The 14,359-nt window shown below is 36.4% G+C and overlaps 1 protein-coding gene across 2 annotated transcripts; it reads right to left on the reverse strand.

Moving 5' to 3' along the window:
• Positions 1-8,987: 8,987 nt before the first annotated feature.
• Positions 8,988-13,792, reverse strand: LOC147627073 (uncharacterized). Of its 2 annotated transcripts, XM_086815639.1 has the most exons (3): positions 13,554-13,792; positions 12,069-12,438; positions 8,988-11,152 (listed from the first exon to the last, which is right to left on the reverse strand). In XM_086815639.1, exon 3 carries the CDS (start codon positions 10,955-10,957, stop codon positions 9,140-9,142), a length of 1,818 nt encoding a protein of 605 aa, XP_086671765.1. In that variant the 5' UTR covers positions 10,958-11,152; positions 12,069-12,438; positions 13,554-13,792; the 3' UTR covers positions 8,988-9,139. The 2 variants fall into 2 exon arrangements, with proteins under 2 accessions (XP_086671765.1, XP_086671766.1); XM_086815640.1 differs by lacking the exons at positions 12,069-12,438; positions 13,554-13,792 and having other exon boundaries at positions 8,988-11,030; positions 11,104-11,895.
• Positions 13,793-14,359: the final 567 nt, after the last annotated feature.

Consider the following 14,359-nt stretch of genomic DNA (forward strand, 5'->3'; position numbering starts at 1 on the left):
ATTCTATAGCTTCCTGTTAGCTAAATTGCACAGGTTAGGTAGAATTGCTTCCAGAGAAGATGGGGACCTGCAATTCCTCCTTTGAGATGTAGGAATTCTATTCACCAACCAGGCGGCACATTTTTCCAAGGCTTTGCAAACCTTAGATGGTGTAAACTTGCATCATTTAACATCAACCTCTAGCAGATCTTTTGTAGAATAGGCTCTGTTGGACTTGTATGAAAGGCATTGTACATCTTTCAATGATCGAATACGACAAGGCAGAATACAACTTCATTAATGTGCTTCTTGATCACTTTGAAAGGTCCATAGAACCTCATAGAGAGTTGAGAGAATGATCCCTCTTTCCCTGGCCTCTTATGGAGCCTTGCTTTCTCAAATTTAAATAATACCTAATCATTTTCCTTAATTTCCACTTCTGTGTTTATCTTGAGAGCGAGTGAGCAATGGCTATCTGCACCTTTGTAAAGGCAACATCAAGATCTCATACATATTTATCGGCTACAAAAATCTCATCCTTACTATGTAGAATGGGTGGGAGACCACTATGCCACAAACAATCTCAAACAGGGCCTTTCTCGTGGAGGTATTATTGTATGTCAAACAGGGCCTTTCTCGTGGAGGTATTATTGCAGGTCAAACTCTACAAGTGGTAGATACTTCTCCTAAGCTATTTTCTAATCTACAACATAGCACATAAGCACTTGGGAAGAACTAACATAGCCGAATTTGTAGCCCCACTTTGGCCATTTGTTTGGGGATGATATGTCGATGAAAAGTCCAACCTAGTTCCCATATTGTCAAAGAAAGCCCTCCAAAAGAGAGACATCGTCTCTAGGATCTCTATCCCCCACCACAATGAATTTAGCGCATGTTTGAACACTTGTGCCAGGAATAACTTCACCATATGCTCAAGCTTAATGGTCTTTTTGACTGACAAGAAGTGTCCTTGCTAGCTAAACCCATCCATAATTGTCCAAATAGCACCATGGCTCTACTTTGTATGAGGTAAATCCCTGATAAAGTCCATAGCTATGCTTTCCCATGGCTACGAGGGAATAAGCAAATGAAGCTGGGGCCTTTTGCCTATTAAACTTGACTTCTTGGCACATGATACATGTACGCACATATGCCTCTATATCCTTACACATATTTGGCTAGCACTCAATCATGCGTGTAGTAGGCAAAATACCTCTATGTCTTGCATACAGAGGAGCATGACACTCATTCATAACCTTTTACCTCATGTATGACACAACACATAGACAATTATCCTTCATGAGATACCCCTCTTTGATCACATAAGAGACATGAGCATGACCAACCATCAAATCCACCCATAAATCCTCAAAATCAACATCTGTATGGTACAAAGCATGCAAACAAGCCCCAAAACATGCCTGAAACATTGCAAAATACATAGAAAAGTATTTTAAACATGTGTTAACATCATAGTTAATGACACACTAGGGTATACCTTATCGACCTAAGAGGATAGCTCAATCTGAGACAATCAAAAGGAAAACCTCGAGGAGAAGATAACAAAGGGGCGAGGGCCAAGAGAACCCGCACTGCTACCAATTGTTGGAGTGGAGACAAAGTAGAAACATGCACATATATGTAGCAAGAAGAAGTTACTATTCTTAGCATTAATATACAGCTTATGGTTCCTTAAAAACAATGGTTTGTATGCTCTTCTTCATTCTTCGAGAAGGCAAGAATGTCAATGTCATCAAAGAATACACATGTAAACTTCCAATGCTCATGAAAGATACGGTCCATCATTCTTTTGAATATGGTCGAGGCATTAGTGAATCCAATTAGCAAGCTGAAAAGTTGTCCTAAATACCATTTTGTGTGAACATCCCATGAGACCACGCACCTGGTGATACCCACTCTTAAGATCAATATGGTTGAATTATGATGAACCATCTAACTTATTAAGAATATCATCTATGTGCGGAATAAGGAATTCAAAGCCTAATAATCCATGCACATACGAAAGGAAGTGAGCAATATGCAGAGGACCTTGGCTAAGCAAACCTATATCTAAAATCTCATTCACCTACTTCATGAACCTACAAATCACTTCTAATCATGTCTACTATTAATAGGCTCTGCTCCATATCCATCGCCTCAATCTCCAAGCTCTCTCTATCTATCTGTAGGCTCTGCTCCATAACTACTAGCTCAATCTCCAAGCTCTCTGGCTTGGTTTTCAAGTTCTCCATATAGAAAAAAAAGGCATTCACTAGATAATTTCCTAGGTAGAATTGAACATATCTAGGAAAAGTGCAAACTAGAGAAAATGGAACACTTACTAAATAGCTTAACTAGGAAATATGTATTCAACATAGGTAATTTTCCCTATATAGGAAATCTGCTCAATAGAGGCAATTTTTCTAATAGATAGTGAAAATTACATAATTTTCTCTATATAGGAAATGTGTCCAATATAGTCAATTTTTCCTCTATAATGAAAATCTCATACATTTCCTAGTTATAAACTATCTAGTAAGTGTTTCATTTTTCCTAGATTGCGCTTTCCCTATATATGTCTATTTACTTCGCAAATTATCTAGTGAATACACTTTTCTTTCTACATATAGGAAATAATCAAATACTCACCTAATATAGGTATTTTTGTCTATGTAGGCAATATCTCAACATAGGTGAAAATTCATCTACATGAAGGTGCAAGCTACTAAGCAAAATGTTCTATATTTTAAAGTTCTCAAATACTTCATGAGTACATTTTAAACTTTAAATTTTACATAAAGAAATAGTTTTATTTTTTCTCGTTAATTTCTATCACACTATAATCAGTATGCATTAACTCAAAATTTCAATACTAAAATATAACATTAACTATTAATATAAGATCAAAGACAAAGTTTTTTTTAAAAAACAAAGTAATGGAAAGTTCAAAATTACTTTAAAAACTTGAAATCTTTGTACACAAATGAGAGTTAAAGATAGCTAAAAGAGCTAGAATGTTTTGATAGCTAATAAAGTTGACTAACATATCATGATAATATCTTGATATGTTCCAAACTAAGTGAATTAATTGTGCATTGAATCTAACTTTTTTATTTTCTATAAGCCAATGCACAATCTCAATTATCATAACTTCACTCCCTAGCTTTTTAGTGTCTTTAGAGTAGTTTCTAAAACTATTATTTGTTTCTTAAGACCCAAAAATGTACTCTTGAGAGAGAAGTACATATCCTGAATGGTATGTAAACTTATTTAAAAAGTATCATCTCCATGTTCTCCTCCAAGATATCATGTACCTAGGTCCATAATACCAAATATTAAGTCTCAAAGTATAATAAGTTATGCAAAGCAAATCTAATAACTTGATTAATTATGCATTCCTTTAATGCTATATCACTCACTTTATATATCTCATTTGGAGCGATAACGACCCCTATGCTCAATCTCTCAATATCTTTCAAATCCTTATTGAAAAAAAAGGACCAAAATTACCTTGAAGCTAAAATAAAGATAAAAGTAACCTAGTTAATGATAGAAAATATAATTTAGTTATAAGAATACCTCAAAACATTTTCCTTTGACATCTTCATCTCTTTGCATACTTTTCTATTGCATATTTCAATGATCTATAAAATCAAGCAAATAAGCATCAACAATGCCATAAGAAAGAAATGAGTGAAAGTATGTAAGATTACTAAGCTAGTTATTCAAGAGTAATTATAGACTTTTTTGAAATTTTTCTATTTGGCAATTCTTACCTTTCATTTTCTTTGAAATTTTTCTATTTGGCAATTCTTACCTTTCATTTTCTTTGACTTTTTCTTGAAATTTCATTGGTGTTATCATCCAATTCAAGCATTGAATTCTATAAATATACCAAAAGCTCATGAGAAAACTTGAGATATCATTAAACTGTCAAATAGAGAAAGAATCAAACCTTGTCTTGATTTGACATGACATGCATTCTCTCTTCTACTTCACATATATCCTTGACCGCTCTCACTCTTTTAGATGTGCCATGTTGTAGCATGTTGTAGCAACTCAACAAATGTTGTGCAATTATTTTCATCCATTGTGTCATCATTATAAGAGTCCTGCCATTATCAATTTTTTTATTTAAGGCAACATAAGGAATAACAATAATATATCCAAATAAAAACCATCACGATGAGGGCTAAAATTTACCCACCTCATCGGAGATATAATGTTACAATCCTTCAAAGGTCTTTGTCTGTAACATGAATCTATCCATCTATTCAAAATAACATGCAATCGAAACTAAACAATAATTCCATTCTAAACAAGAAAGTAAAAAGATTTAAAGTCTTGAATCACCTTAAATGGCACACAAGTTTTGTCAGTGTTCTCCTTCAAAAAGAGAAGTTTCTTCAAAAGACTACATCAAAGCACGAAATTAAAAAAAGCAAATATCCGCACTGTAATAAAATAAATTATAAAATGTATATAGTAACTATATCTATTATTCTACTACAATTAAAAATAGTATAATCAAGAAAGAATGATAATAAGAATTGATGTAAAATTTATAAAACTATACCTTCTCAAGAATTTCATTGTTTTGAGACTTGTCAACACAAGGAGTGTAATCTTGAACCTAAAAGTTTATCTAAAAACTTAGATTTATCAAATAAATAAACAAGACTTGTCTTACGTACATTTAAAATATAATTCTTAGATTTAAATATGAGAATGATAAATGAAATTAATATAAAGTTGATAGAATCATATCTTGTCAAGTATTTCATTGTTTTGAGACTTGTCAATACAAGGAGTATATTCTTGAACTTGAAAGTTTATCTATCTATAACCTTACATTCATTTAAAAAATATAACTTGTCTTACATATATTCAAAAATATAATTTTAGATTAAAATATGAGAAGATAACATATCATATCATTGAAAAATATGAGAAGATAAAGCATCATATCACTTAAATGATTCAAAAATCAATAAAATTCCATACTCACGTGATATGACAAGCTAGCACCTATGTTTTGTTCTTCAAAGGTAGAGCCCACTCCAAGTGATTGACTCTTATCACTCTCTTTGTTTTCTTTATAACCCTTGTTTTCTTCTTTTAAAACTAGGCACAACCTTGAAGTAATGATTTCTACCAGAAAGAGATCCAAGCCTAGGTAATATTAAGCCCAAATGTTTCATAGAAACTTAATTTAATTTCCAATTTGTCCAAAATTGGACAATAGAACCCAAGCTACACACAAAATTTTGAAACTCTTCCTCAGGAAAGATTGGAAGGAATAAACATGGATTGAATAAAACCCTTATCTAGATCACTAAGAGAGGGCCAAAGCCATAGAGAAATATTCACAAATTCCATCCATATTTGGGAACCATGCCCTAAGTCTTCATTTACGTCAAATAAGGGAAATCCCAAGGAATTGTAAAAACAAGGTTTTTAGGAAAAAAAAATGGAGCTTTGCCAATAGATTCGAAACCATTAAAGACTATGATAGCAAGATTTTAAAGAAGAAACCTAGTAATTTCTAGTGACCTAAGCTTTTATCATCTCAAGATTTTATAAGCACTAGAACCAAGATAAGTTCTATGAGCTCTTCTCAACCCTTGTGTGATCCTACTACCCATTTATTACCTCAAGAAATAAATGCACTAACCATTTATTATGTTTAAAAAAATCACTATCCATTTGTTATCTCATATGATGAACAAAAAACTTTCATCTGATCCTATAAGCTCATATGAGCTTCCAAGATCACATTCACATATGTGAGGGCATGCACGAGCGCGCACACATTGTCAAAATATTCTTCCCATCATCTCATGCATGTGAGATTACCTCGACATGGTCGTCCTATTACTAGAGCCAAGAACTCCATGTATGCCACTAAGTCGATTGCACAAAGAGTGATGTAGAAACACCAAGTTACACGACACACATACCATATGAAGATACCATTTGTTTCAAAGATACTCCATTGGATAAAGAGATTTATGATGTCTATGATAATTGCTACTCATGACAATGTTTTGCTTGCAGATCGAAGGCATAACCTCACTAAACCCAACACTCAACCAATCAAAATGAAGACAATGCTCATAATAAACCAAAAAATTAATAAGAGCATATCATGATTTTTAATAGAGAATGCAATTACGTTCTTGAAATGACGTATGATTTTTAATTTGAAAAAGAGTGTAATATCACATTCAATAAATGCCTTTCTGAAATTCCCCTTCTTAATCATAAATATGCACATATTTAAGAGACTTTGATTGTTTTTAAAAAAAATATTATGCAACTAAGTGGCTTATGTGTACACATAAAATAGCCATAATCATGACCATACATACTGAGGATCCTCCATTTATACTTTCTTCTCTTCAAGAACAACCATCCATAGCGAAAATCCTCTATCTTTATTTTGTTCTCTTCAAGCACCATTTACGGGTTATATCGTGCATTATTAGAAAAGGACATGTGATCAAGAGGTAATAATTTATCATAAACTTTTACTTTTCTAATAGTAAAGGAAAGATAGTGTTCTATATACCTTATTTCCTCACTTGATTTGTCTCTATATGTCTACTCCTTTCTTGATATTATAATACCTATTGTAATGAATCACTCTTTGAAAATATAGTTGAAAGTGATGGTCTTTTATATGAAAGACACTTTGAAAATATAGTTGAAACTTCCCTTAAACAATGTTAAATTAAGCACTATTAGGATCCTATTATATATTATAAAATCTTCTAAGAGTTCCTATAATCCACTTGTGCTAATCATGTGATCTCTCAGTAGTCCATTGGAACTCACAAGGTCTTATAAGCTCTTGGAGAGACTCATTCTTAAAAGACCTTGAAAAAGTTCCTACAAGCTTATAAAAGAACTTATTAAGCTTATAAGATAACATTAGATCCCCACAAAAATGAGCAAGTGCTAGCAATGTGCAAGAACAAATTGGATTCTCATTAATCTTAACATGCAACTCAAGGTTTTTAAATCTTGTGCTTACTCTATTTACTAATTCTTAAGCCTTGCATACAAGTTCAGCTAATCCTTAGAGAAAGGATTTATGAACTCAAAGAAATTATTTTGCATACAACATAAACTCTTTAAAACAATCTGCAGACATCTTCAAACTAATCTTTAAAACAATCTGGAGACATCTTTAAACAAATCTTTAAAAGCTATGTAGGTAGCTTTTGCATACAATATAAACCCTTGAAAACAATTTACATACATCTTGAAACTAACCTTTGAAAGCTATGAGAGAGAGAGAGAGAGAGAGAGAGAGAGAGAGAGGAGAATTTAAGTATTTCAATTTGTAATATTATTGATGCATGAATATATATATATATATATATATATATATATATATATATATTAAATTTAAAAGTTTCAAAGTAAATTTTTAAAATAATCAATTAATTATTTATGGTTCAATTCTTCATATAGGGAATTCATTTTTTATATAGGAAATTGAATTACCTAGATAATAGCCCATATTTCTTATTCATTCTCTATATATATGAAAATGAATTACCTAGATATTGGGGAAATGAATTACCTAGACAATAGCCCATATTTCTTATTCATTCTCTATATATTGGGGATTGAGTAAATGGGGAATGCACAAACACTATCTAGAATGATCCTAAGCTCTGATACCACTATCGTGTGAGTGGCATGGATTAATGCTGAGCACACCAGAGATTGATTCTAATCAGACTTATTTTGTAAACGCATAGAAGATGAGGAGAGAAGAGTGAATCTACTCTAAAACGCAAAATGTGGGTATTTACAATGAGTAGCAAGGGCTATTTTGATGCAAATGAAAATCCTAATTTCATAAACCCTAATTCAGAATGCAAGAACTCCTATCTAGAATGAACCTAATTTTATAAACCCTAATTCAAAACGCAAAAACTCTTATCTAAAATGATCCTATGCTCTGATACCAATGTTGCATTAGTGACACAACAGAAAGACTAAGCTTGTAAGATATTGATGCTAATCAAACTTATCTTGCAGAGAGAAGACCTAATCTACTATATAATGCAAAACATGGGTATTTACAATGATGAACTTGGATCTTGGATGAGATCTTGCTCATCATACCTACTATTGATGCTTAGATAACTGGCTGATTCACAGTTTGGTATGAATTCCAGATACTGCTTGCTGAATACTGCAACAGATAGTTGTATTCACCCATGTGGACACACTTTCTAATTGCATCCGCTTTCTAGGCAAAGTATGGCCTATTTGGGATCATTTTGGCAGCAGACATGCACCAATAGTTGAGACAAAAGTTGGGCACAATATGAACACAAGAAATGACCTTTTGGATAACCTTTTTGGGGTCATAAAAGGACTGGCTGACCTCATAACATCCTATAAAATGGCAGTTTAGAGTTCATTTTATCTCATATCATCAGTCCTTGCACACATACAGAGTGAATACAACTGTCTCATATAATCTTCAGCCCTTAACGCAAGTAGGGGATGTCACGTGCACACCTTAATCCCCAAGCACATGGACATGGATCTTACTTGCAATTGCCTCTTAGGCAAGACCGGGGGCAGAATATGGCATGATTTGGGCCGTTTTGACAGTCCAATAGGTGCCCAAGACATGGCCCAATGGTTGGGACACCTTATGGGGGCATAGCATGAACATGTTTTATAAACTTTATGATTATGTTTTTGGACTTGAAAGGTATTGGCCGACCTATGAACCCTATATAAAGGGGGTTCGACCCTCATTTAGGCATCTCTCATATATTGACAAGAATCCCTGCATAGAGGCAGCTCTAGGCAAGAACACAAAGCATATGGAGAGCAGGACCTGACAAGAGGTCTGTTGAAGTTAAGGACATAGGACTTTGTGGAGAGGAATGCTGAAAAATCTTAAGCACAATATATTTCTCAAAAGAGCACCCTATTCTAGACCCAAATTCAACAAAACACAAAGTCATGGCAGATTTACAAACCCAAGAGAATTCGATTCCCAGGAAGGAATATATATACAAGTGCTTCTGAACAGAGGAAGCCAGGAAAAAAAAGGCACATCATGCTGAGTTGAGGCACATGGTAATACCAAAAATCTGATTGTGAACAAAAACACAACCAAAGATTAACCTCCACTTTGGCTATCAGTAGGAGGCAGAACAGTATAAGCCCTTGCAGACTTCTCTTTCTTGGAAAAGAGGCTACCCAAGCTGAAGATTTTGGACTTGGATGAAGCCTTGGTTCCTCTAAGTGAGGGCACTGGCACATTGAGAACTGGAGAAATCCTTACACTTGCCCCATCTCTACTCAACATATCCTTTGGCCTCACATGACTTTTGGAGGCAACATTGCCTCTGTCCAAATTCCTCATTGCAACCCTGCTGCCATTGCCTCTGCCAGGACTGTTCCAAACACCACGCCTTCCAGGACTCCTCCTGGCAAAGTTTCGTGCCGGATTGCTGTTGGGGCTCCTTCTCACTGGCCTTCCAGGACTAGCAGTACCCCTAACCTTATGTACCATGGGGGTAACGTCAGAGATGGGTTGATGATCTCCCCATGGATTTCTTGCATCTGGCAGCATAATATTTTCTTTTAAGGTGACTGGTGCAACCTCTGCAGATACATTTGATGGGACATCTGTAGACATATTTAAGCCTGACATGGACAAAGAATCTGATTGCCTACTCATTGATTTTGATCCCATTGCCAAACCTGCGGCTTTATCACCACATGTCAGCATAGATGAAGATGAAGGGCTAGACTGCAAAGAAAGTGCCACGGCATCAGTACCGCAATGGGCAGGGACAAGAAAAGAGCTGGTTTTCTTGACAGTAGGGTTTGGGAGAGGAGGCAAGCCCTTCTTAGACATATGAAGGTTCGCACGTGGAGGTAAATTCTTCACAGCCACTTTAGGGTTTGACAGTGAAGGTGAACCCTCATTAGTGTTTATGGGAGCAGGCAAACGCACGTTAGGGTCTGCTAAGGAAGGCAAACCTTTCTTAGCCTGCTGGGTGGGTTGCTTGGCAGAAACTATTGTTGGTGGGCTATTGGTGGGCAGAAGAGAGGAGCTTGTGGTCTTGCCTTCACCTGCAGAGTTGCTTCTTCTGGGAGGGGGCGAGACAGCTGGGGCAGTCTTGCTTTCTCCTGCAGAGTTGCTTCTGGAGAAGGGCCAGAAGGACCTTGTTGTGGGCAGCCGGCAGCTGGAAGACACAGAGCTGTGAGGGCACTCTCTGGCAATCTCAGCAGAGGCAGATGAAGATGGCCATGATGTTGTGGGGGCATCCTTGTCCATGGCGGTCTTCTTTAATTTGAAAAAATCCTTGAATTTGCTGGAGTATTTAAATGATGACGATGACGAGGATGATGATGGCAATGATGATGATGATGATGATGGCGGCTTTGATGATAATGGTCGTACTGACGATAATGAAGCTTTGGGCGATGTCGGCGTTGTGTTTGGCATAGATTTGGTCCTGGATGGCGATGAGCAGCGAGAGTTGTCCAAGCTCATGCACACCCGGCTATGGCACCCATCACTGTGAGAATTCTGTGTGGTCATGGAAAAGCAGCAAGGGTTATCTTCGAAGCTTCTGGCTGCTGCCATAGCCAAGCTTCTCTCTGCTTGAAACCCATCATTTCCTTCTTCATTCTTACCAACAGAGGGCATCAATGCTGTGGTATTCCTATGGTTTTTGGAGGTTTTCTGAAATGGGCGCAGCTTGCCGTTGAAGAAAAGCTCCTCTGCAGAGAGCATGGAGTCATATGGGGGCAGATCTATGCTTACTGAGTCTCGAAAATTGAAGGAAAAATCTTCTTCTGGTGACCCTTTCAACTCTTTCTCTGGAGAAAACCTGTCTGACAGTTGGAAATCTTGAGAGAAGGAGATTCTTGGGCTGAGCCAATCCCCCTCTTCCAAGCCTTCAAAGGGGCCAATAACCTCCATTGCTGCAGATTTAAAGGTATTTAAGAAGTGGCTTTGCCTGGATTAAGCCATTTCTGACCTGTTCTATGATGATCTGCAGAAGATTTAAAGGCTATCAAGCAGAAAAAGTAGCTGAGACGGCAAAGATGGTGGTGGGGGGAGCATACATTAACAGCAGAATTTGCTTTGAATTTTTTTCACATTCTCGCTTCCTCACTGCGTAAATCACATGAATACAATGGTTAGCATGGACGAAAAATCACAAGAAAATTCTAATAAAAAAACCCAAATGCCGGTTTAATACCCACAGAAACCCACGCAAACAAATATGCACAAAACCCACACTAATGCACCCCAAGTGCGTTAAAATCCCACCCAAATCCGCAAAAGTGGTGATTAAACCCATGTGAAATGCAACCACAACGGCAATTCCACGTTGAAACAGGCAATTAGATTTCAATGTAAGGCTAAAATCAAGTCGGAAATGCAGCCAAATTCCAATGAAGGCAACATGAAATGTACCCAAGACAGGCAATTAAACGCATAAGCAATTTGGAACCCAAATTAATTAATGCATAGTTGTGTGTAGAAATGCAGCCAACTGCTCAGAGAACCCACTTGAGTAGCACCCAGAAAATGCAACATAAAATCAGGCAAAAATGACCACAAATTGAGCCAATTGATGCAACAGAAAATTCCACACAAGAGCACCCAAAAATGCCACACAATGGTGTAGATTTTCACTTAATTATCAGTTCACAAGCCCTAATCTGCTGATTCCACACACACACAGCCCAAATTAGCCGAAGTGATGCTTGAGCTACTACCTACCTACCAGAAGCCCGCACTGATAGAATAAAGATTTGTCCACAACGCTTGAATGCAGCAGAGGAAAAGGTTCCAACCTCACAAGATACACACAAGCTCAACTGCAAGCTTTTCTCGCAACACCCCACACACACACACACACACACACACTTTTTTGTGAAACCCACCCACACACACACACACACACACACACACACACACACACACACACAATGTGAACAAGTATATGCTCTACGCACAATGTGAAAGACTGGTAAATACACACACACCCACACCAAAATGTATGCTAAGTAGTGGTGAGTACCTTAGGTAGCCCAGAACCAGCAGATTGGTAGATATGGAAATACACACATAGAGACAGCAAACACAGAAAAGAGCAGATCTGGGGCTATGGCAAGCTTAGCCGAGTCAAGGTAGGAGAAGGCGAGGAGATGGTAAAAACTGTCAGATTTTGTGTGTGTGTGGGAGGGGGGGCACTGTGGGTATGTGCGTGTGTGTGAGAGAGAGAGAATAGGGGTGTGTGTGTGTGTGTGTGTGTGTGTGAGAGAGAGAGAGAGAGAGAGAGAGAGAGAGAGAGAAGACTAGGTCACCGGCTATGGAGATTTGAGAAGGACTTAAAACCGTTGGCTAACAGCAAAGTTCCAAACAGTGGAAAAGCATCCGCAACCCTTTGCCTGTAGATTAACGTAAAACTGCATTTTAATTCCAAGCACAGACTCAAGTTTAAACTGCTAATCTACATTTCATAATTGATTACGTTGAAAGAAAAAGACTAAAATGCAGTGTAAATCCCATTACAGATTAATAAATAGGGGCAAATTTATGCAAGTAATTATCATGTGCAGATTTTGGGTGGGAATTAGAGTGCATTTAATCCCTGTCATTTAATTCGGCATCTTCACCCACAAATTGGCAGCATAAATGATCAATCAGGGCAGCTTGGAGCATCATTATTCATAATCACAAGGGCAATTTGTGTAATAATTGACGACTTTTTTTAAAAAAAATCTTTTCTGCTATTGCTAGATTAATCCATGTATTCTCACGTTTTTTTAATTTTTATATTAATTTGGTGTGTGTGTGTGCAGGGTGCACCCAAATCAAAGCTTTGTCAGCTTAAAAAAAGCCAAAAAAATAAAATAAAATAAGTGCAGAACACATTAAAAGCAAGCCCACAGCTACAAAAACACACATTTAATGCGTCTTTGCTCTTAAATTTTATCAGATTCCAATCCATTATCCAAACCATGAAATTCTTATTAATTACATTTCCTAAAAATCATAAGGTAGCTTGATTAGCAAACTATGTTTATAATCGTTTAAAGTGCTGATAATCATATTCATCGCACGTGTGCTTATCATAAGCTAACTTGATTAATACACACAAGCAAACAATGCGTTGTTTCTGGTTGTATTTACTAAGCTGAGAAAGCATTAAGCTTGATTAGGGAAGCTTGATTAGCAAACTATGTTTATAATCGTTTAAAGTGCTGATAATCATATTTATCGCACGTGTGCTTATCATAAGCTAACTTGATTAATACACACAAGCAAACAATGCGTTGTTTCTGGTTGTATTTACTAAGCTGAGAAAGCATTAAGCTTGATTAGGGAATTATGGGGATACTAATCATCAATTGCACTTTTAATTTCTAACAAGAATCACTTCAGACAGAGTCACAGAGGATTACTACCCTTTACCGCAATTAATTAGGCAAATCACAATCTAGCAATCACTAAAATAATGATAATTATAATGTGTATTCACCAAATCAAAAAGAGAAATCACCTGTGTGCGCTTTGTTTCACCATAGCCAAAGGAGACAAAATCTCCTCCTTTCTAAACTCCAGATTAACACAAATTCATTAATAATTGTGGTATAAAACCCTGTTTATGATAATCTCGAACCAGTTGGAAAATTGGGCACAGTAGAGCTTTAGATGTAAGAGATAATCACATTAACAAACCAATTAATCACATTATGTGGGCGTAATTGGGGCAATTTATTATACTCAACCTCACCCTCTTAAGGCTCTAACCTTCTCATGTGATCACATTCTCACACACCACACGTTTCTGCACACACACCACACGTGTGAGCTGGCCCATCTCACTTGTGCAAATGGGCACCCTCCACACGTGCCTCAATGCCATTGCCAAAGAGTACACATTCAACTAAACTTCTGGAAAAAGCCCATGCATTGATTTCTTCAAAATGGTTTGGCATTAGGGTTGGTTAAGTCTACACAAGGTGGAAAAAAAAACCCTTAATAATGATTTTCTCAAAAAATGGTAAAGTTGTGAATTTGTCCTAGGATGGATTAAGATTTAAAAAATGGAGTAGAAAATAATTATGTAAAAGATTTTTTTTTTTAGGGTGAGAGATGGCTTTTGCCCACTTGCCCCCAAGTTCCAACATATGGGATGTAGCTTCCTAAAACTAGCATTGGGAAGTCCTTCCTGCCAGTACAAAGTACAAACACATTGCACAGATATTATGACCTAGGAAAAATATAATGAAGTATTGACCACAATGCATACACTTACACAATCATAAGTACAAACAAGACTTCGGAACTTGTTTTGGAGTTTTA

This window comes from Cibotium barometz, chromosome 21, assembly GCF_041138505.1.
Source record: "Cibotium barometz isolate CiBa-2024 chromosome 21, ASM4113850v1, whole genome shotgun sequence".
Lineage (NCBI taxonomy): Eukaryota > Viridiplantae > Streptophyta > Polypodiopsida > Cyatheales > Cibotiaceae > Cibotium > Cibotium barometz.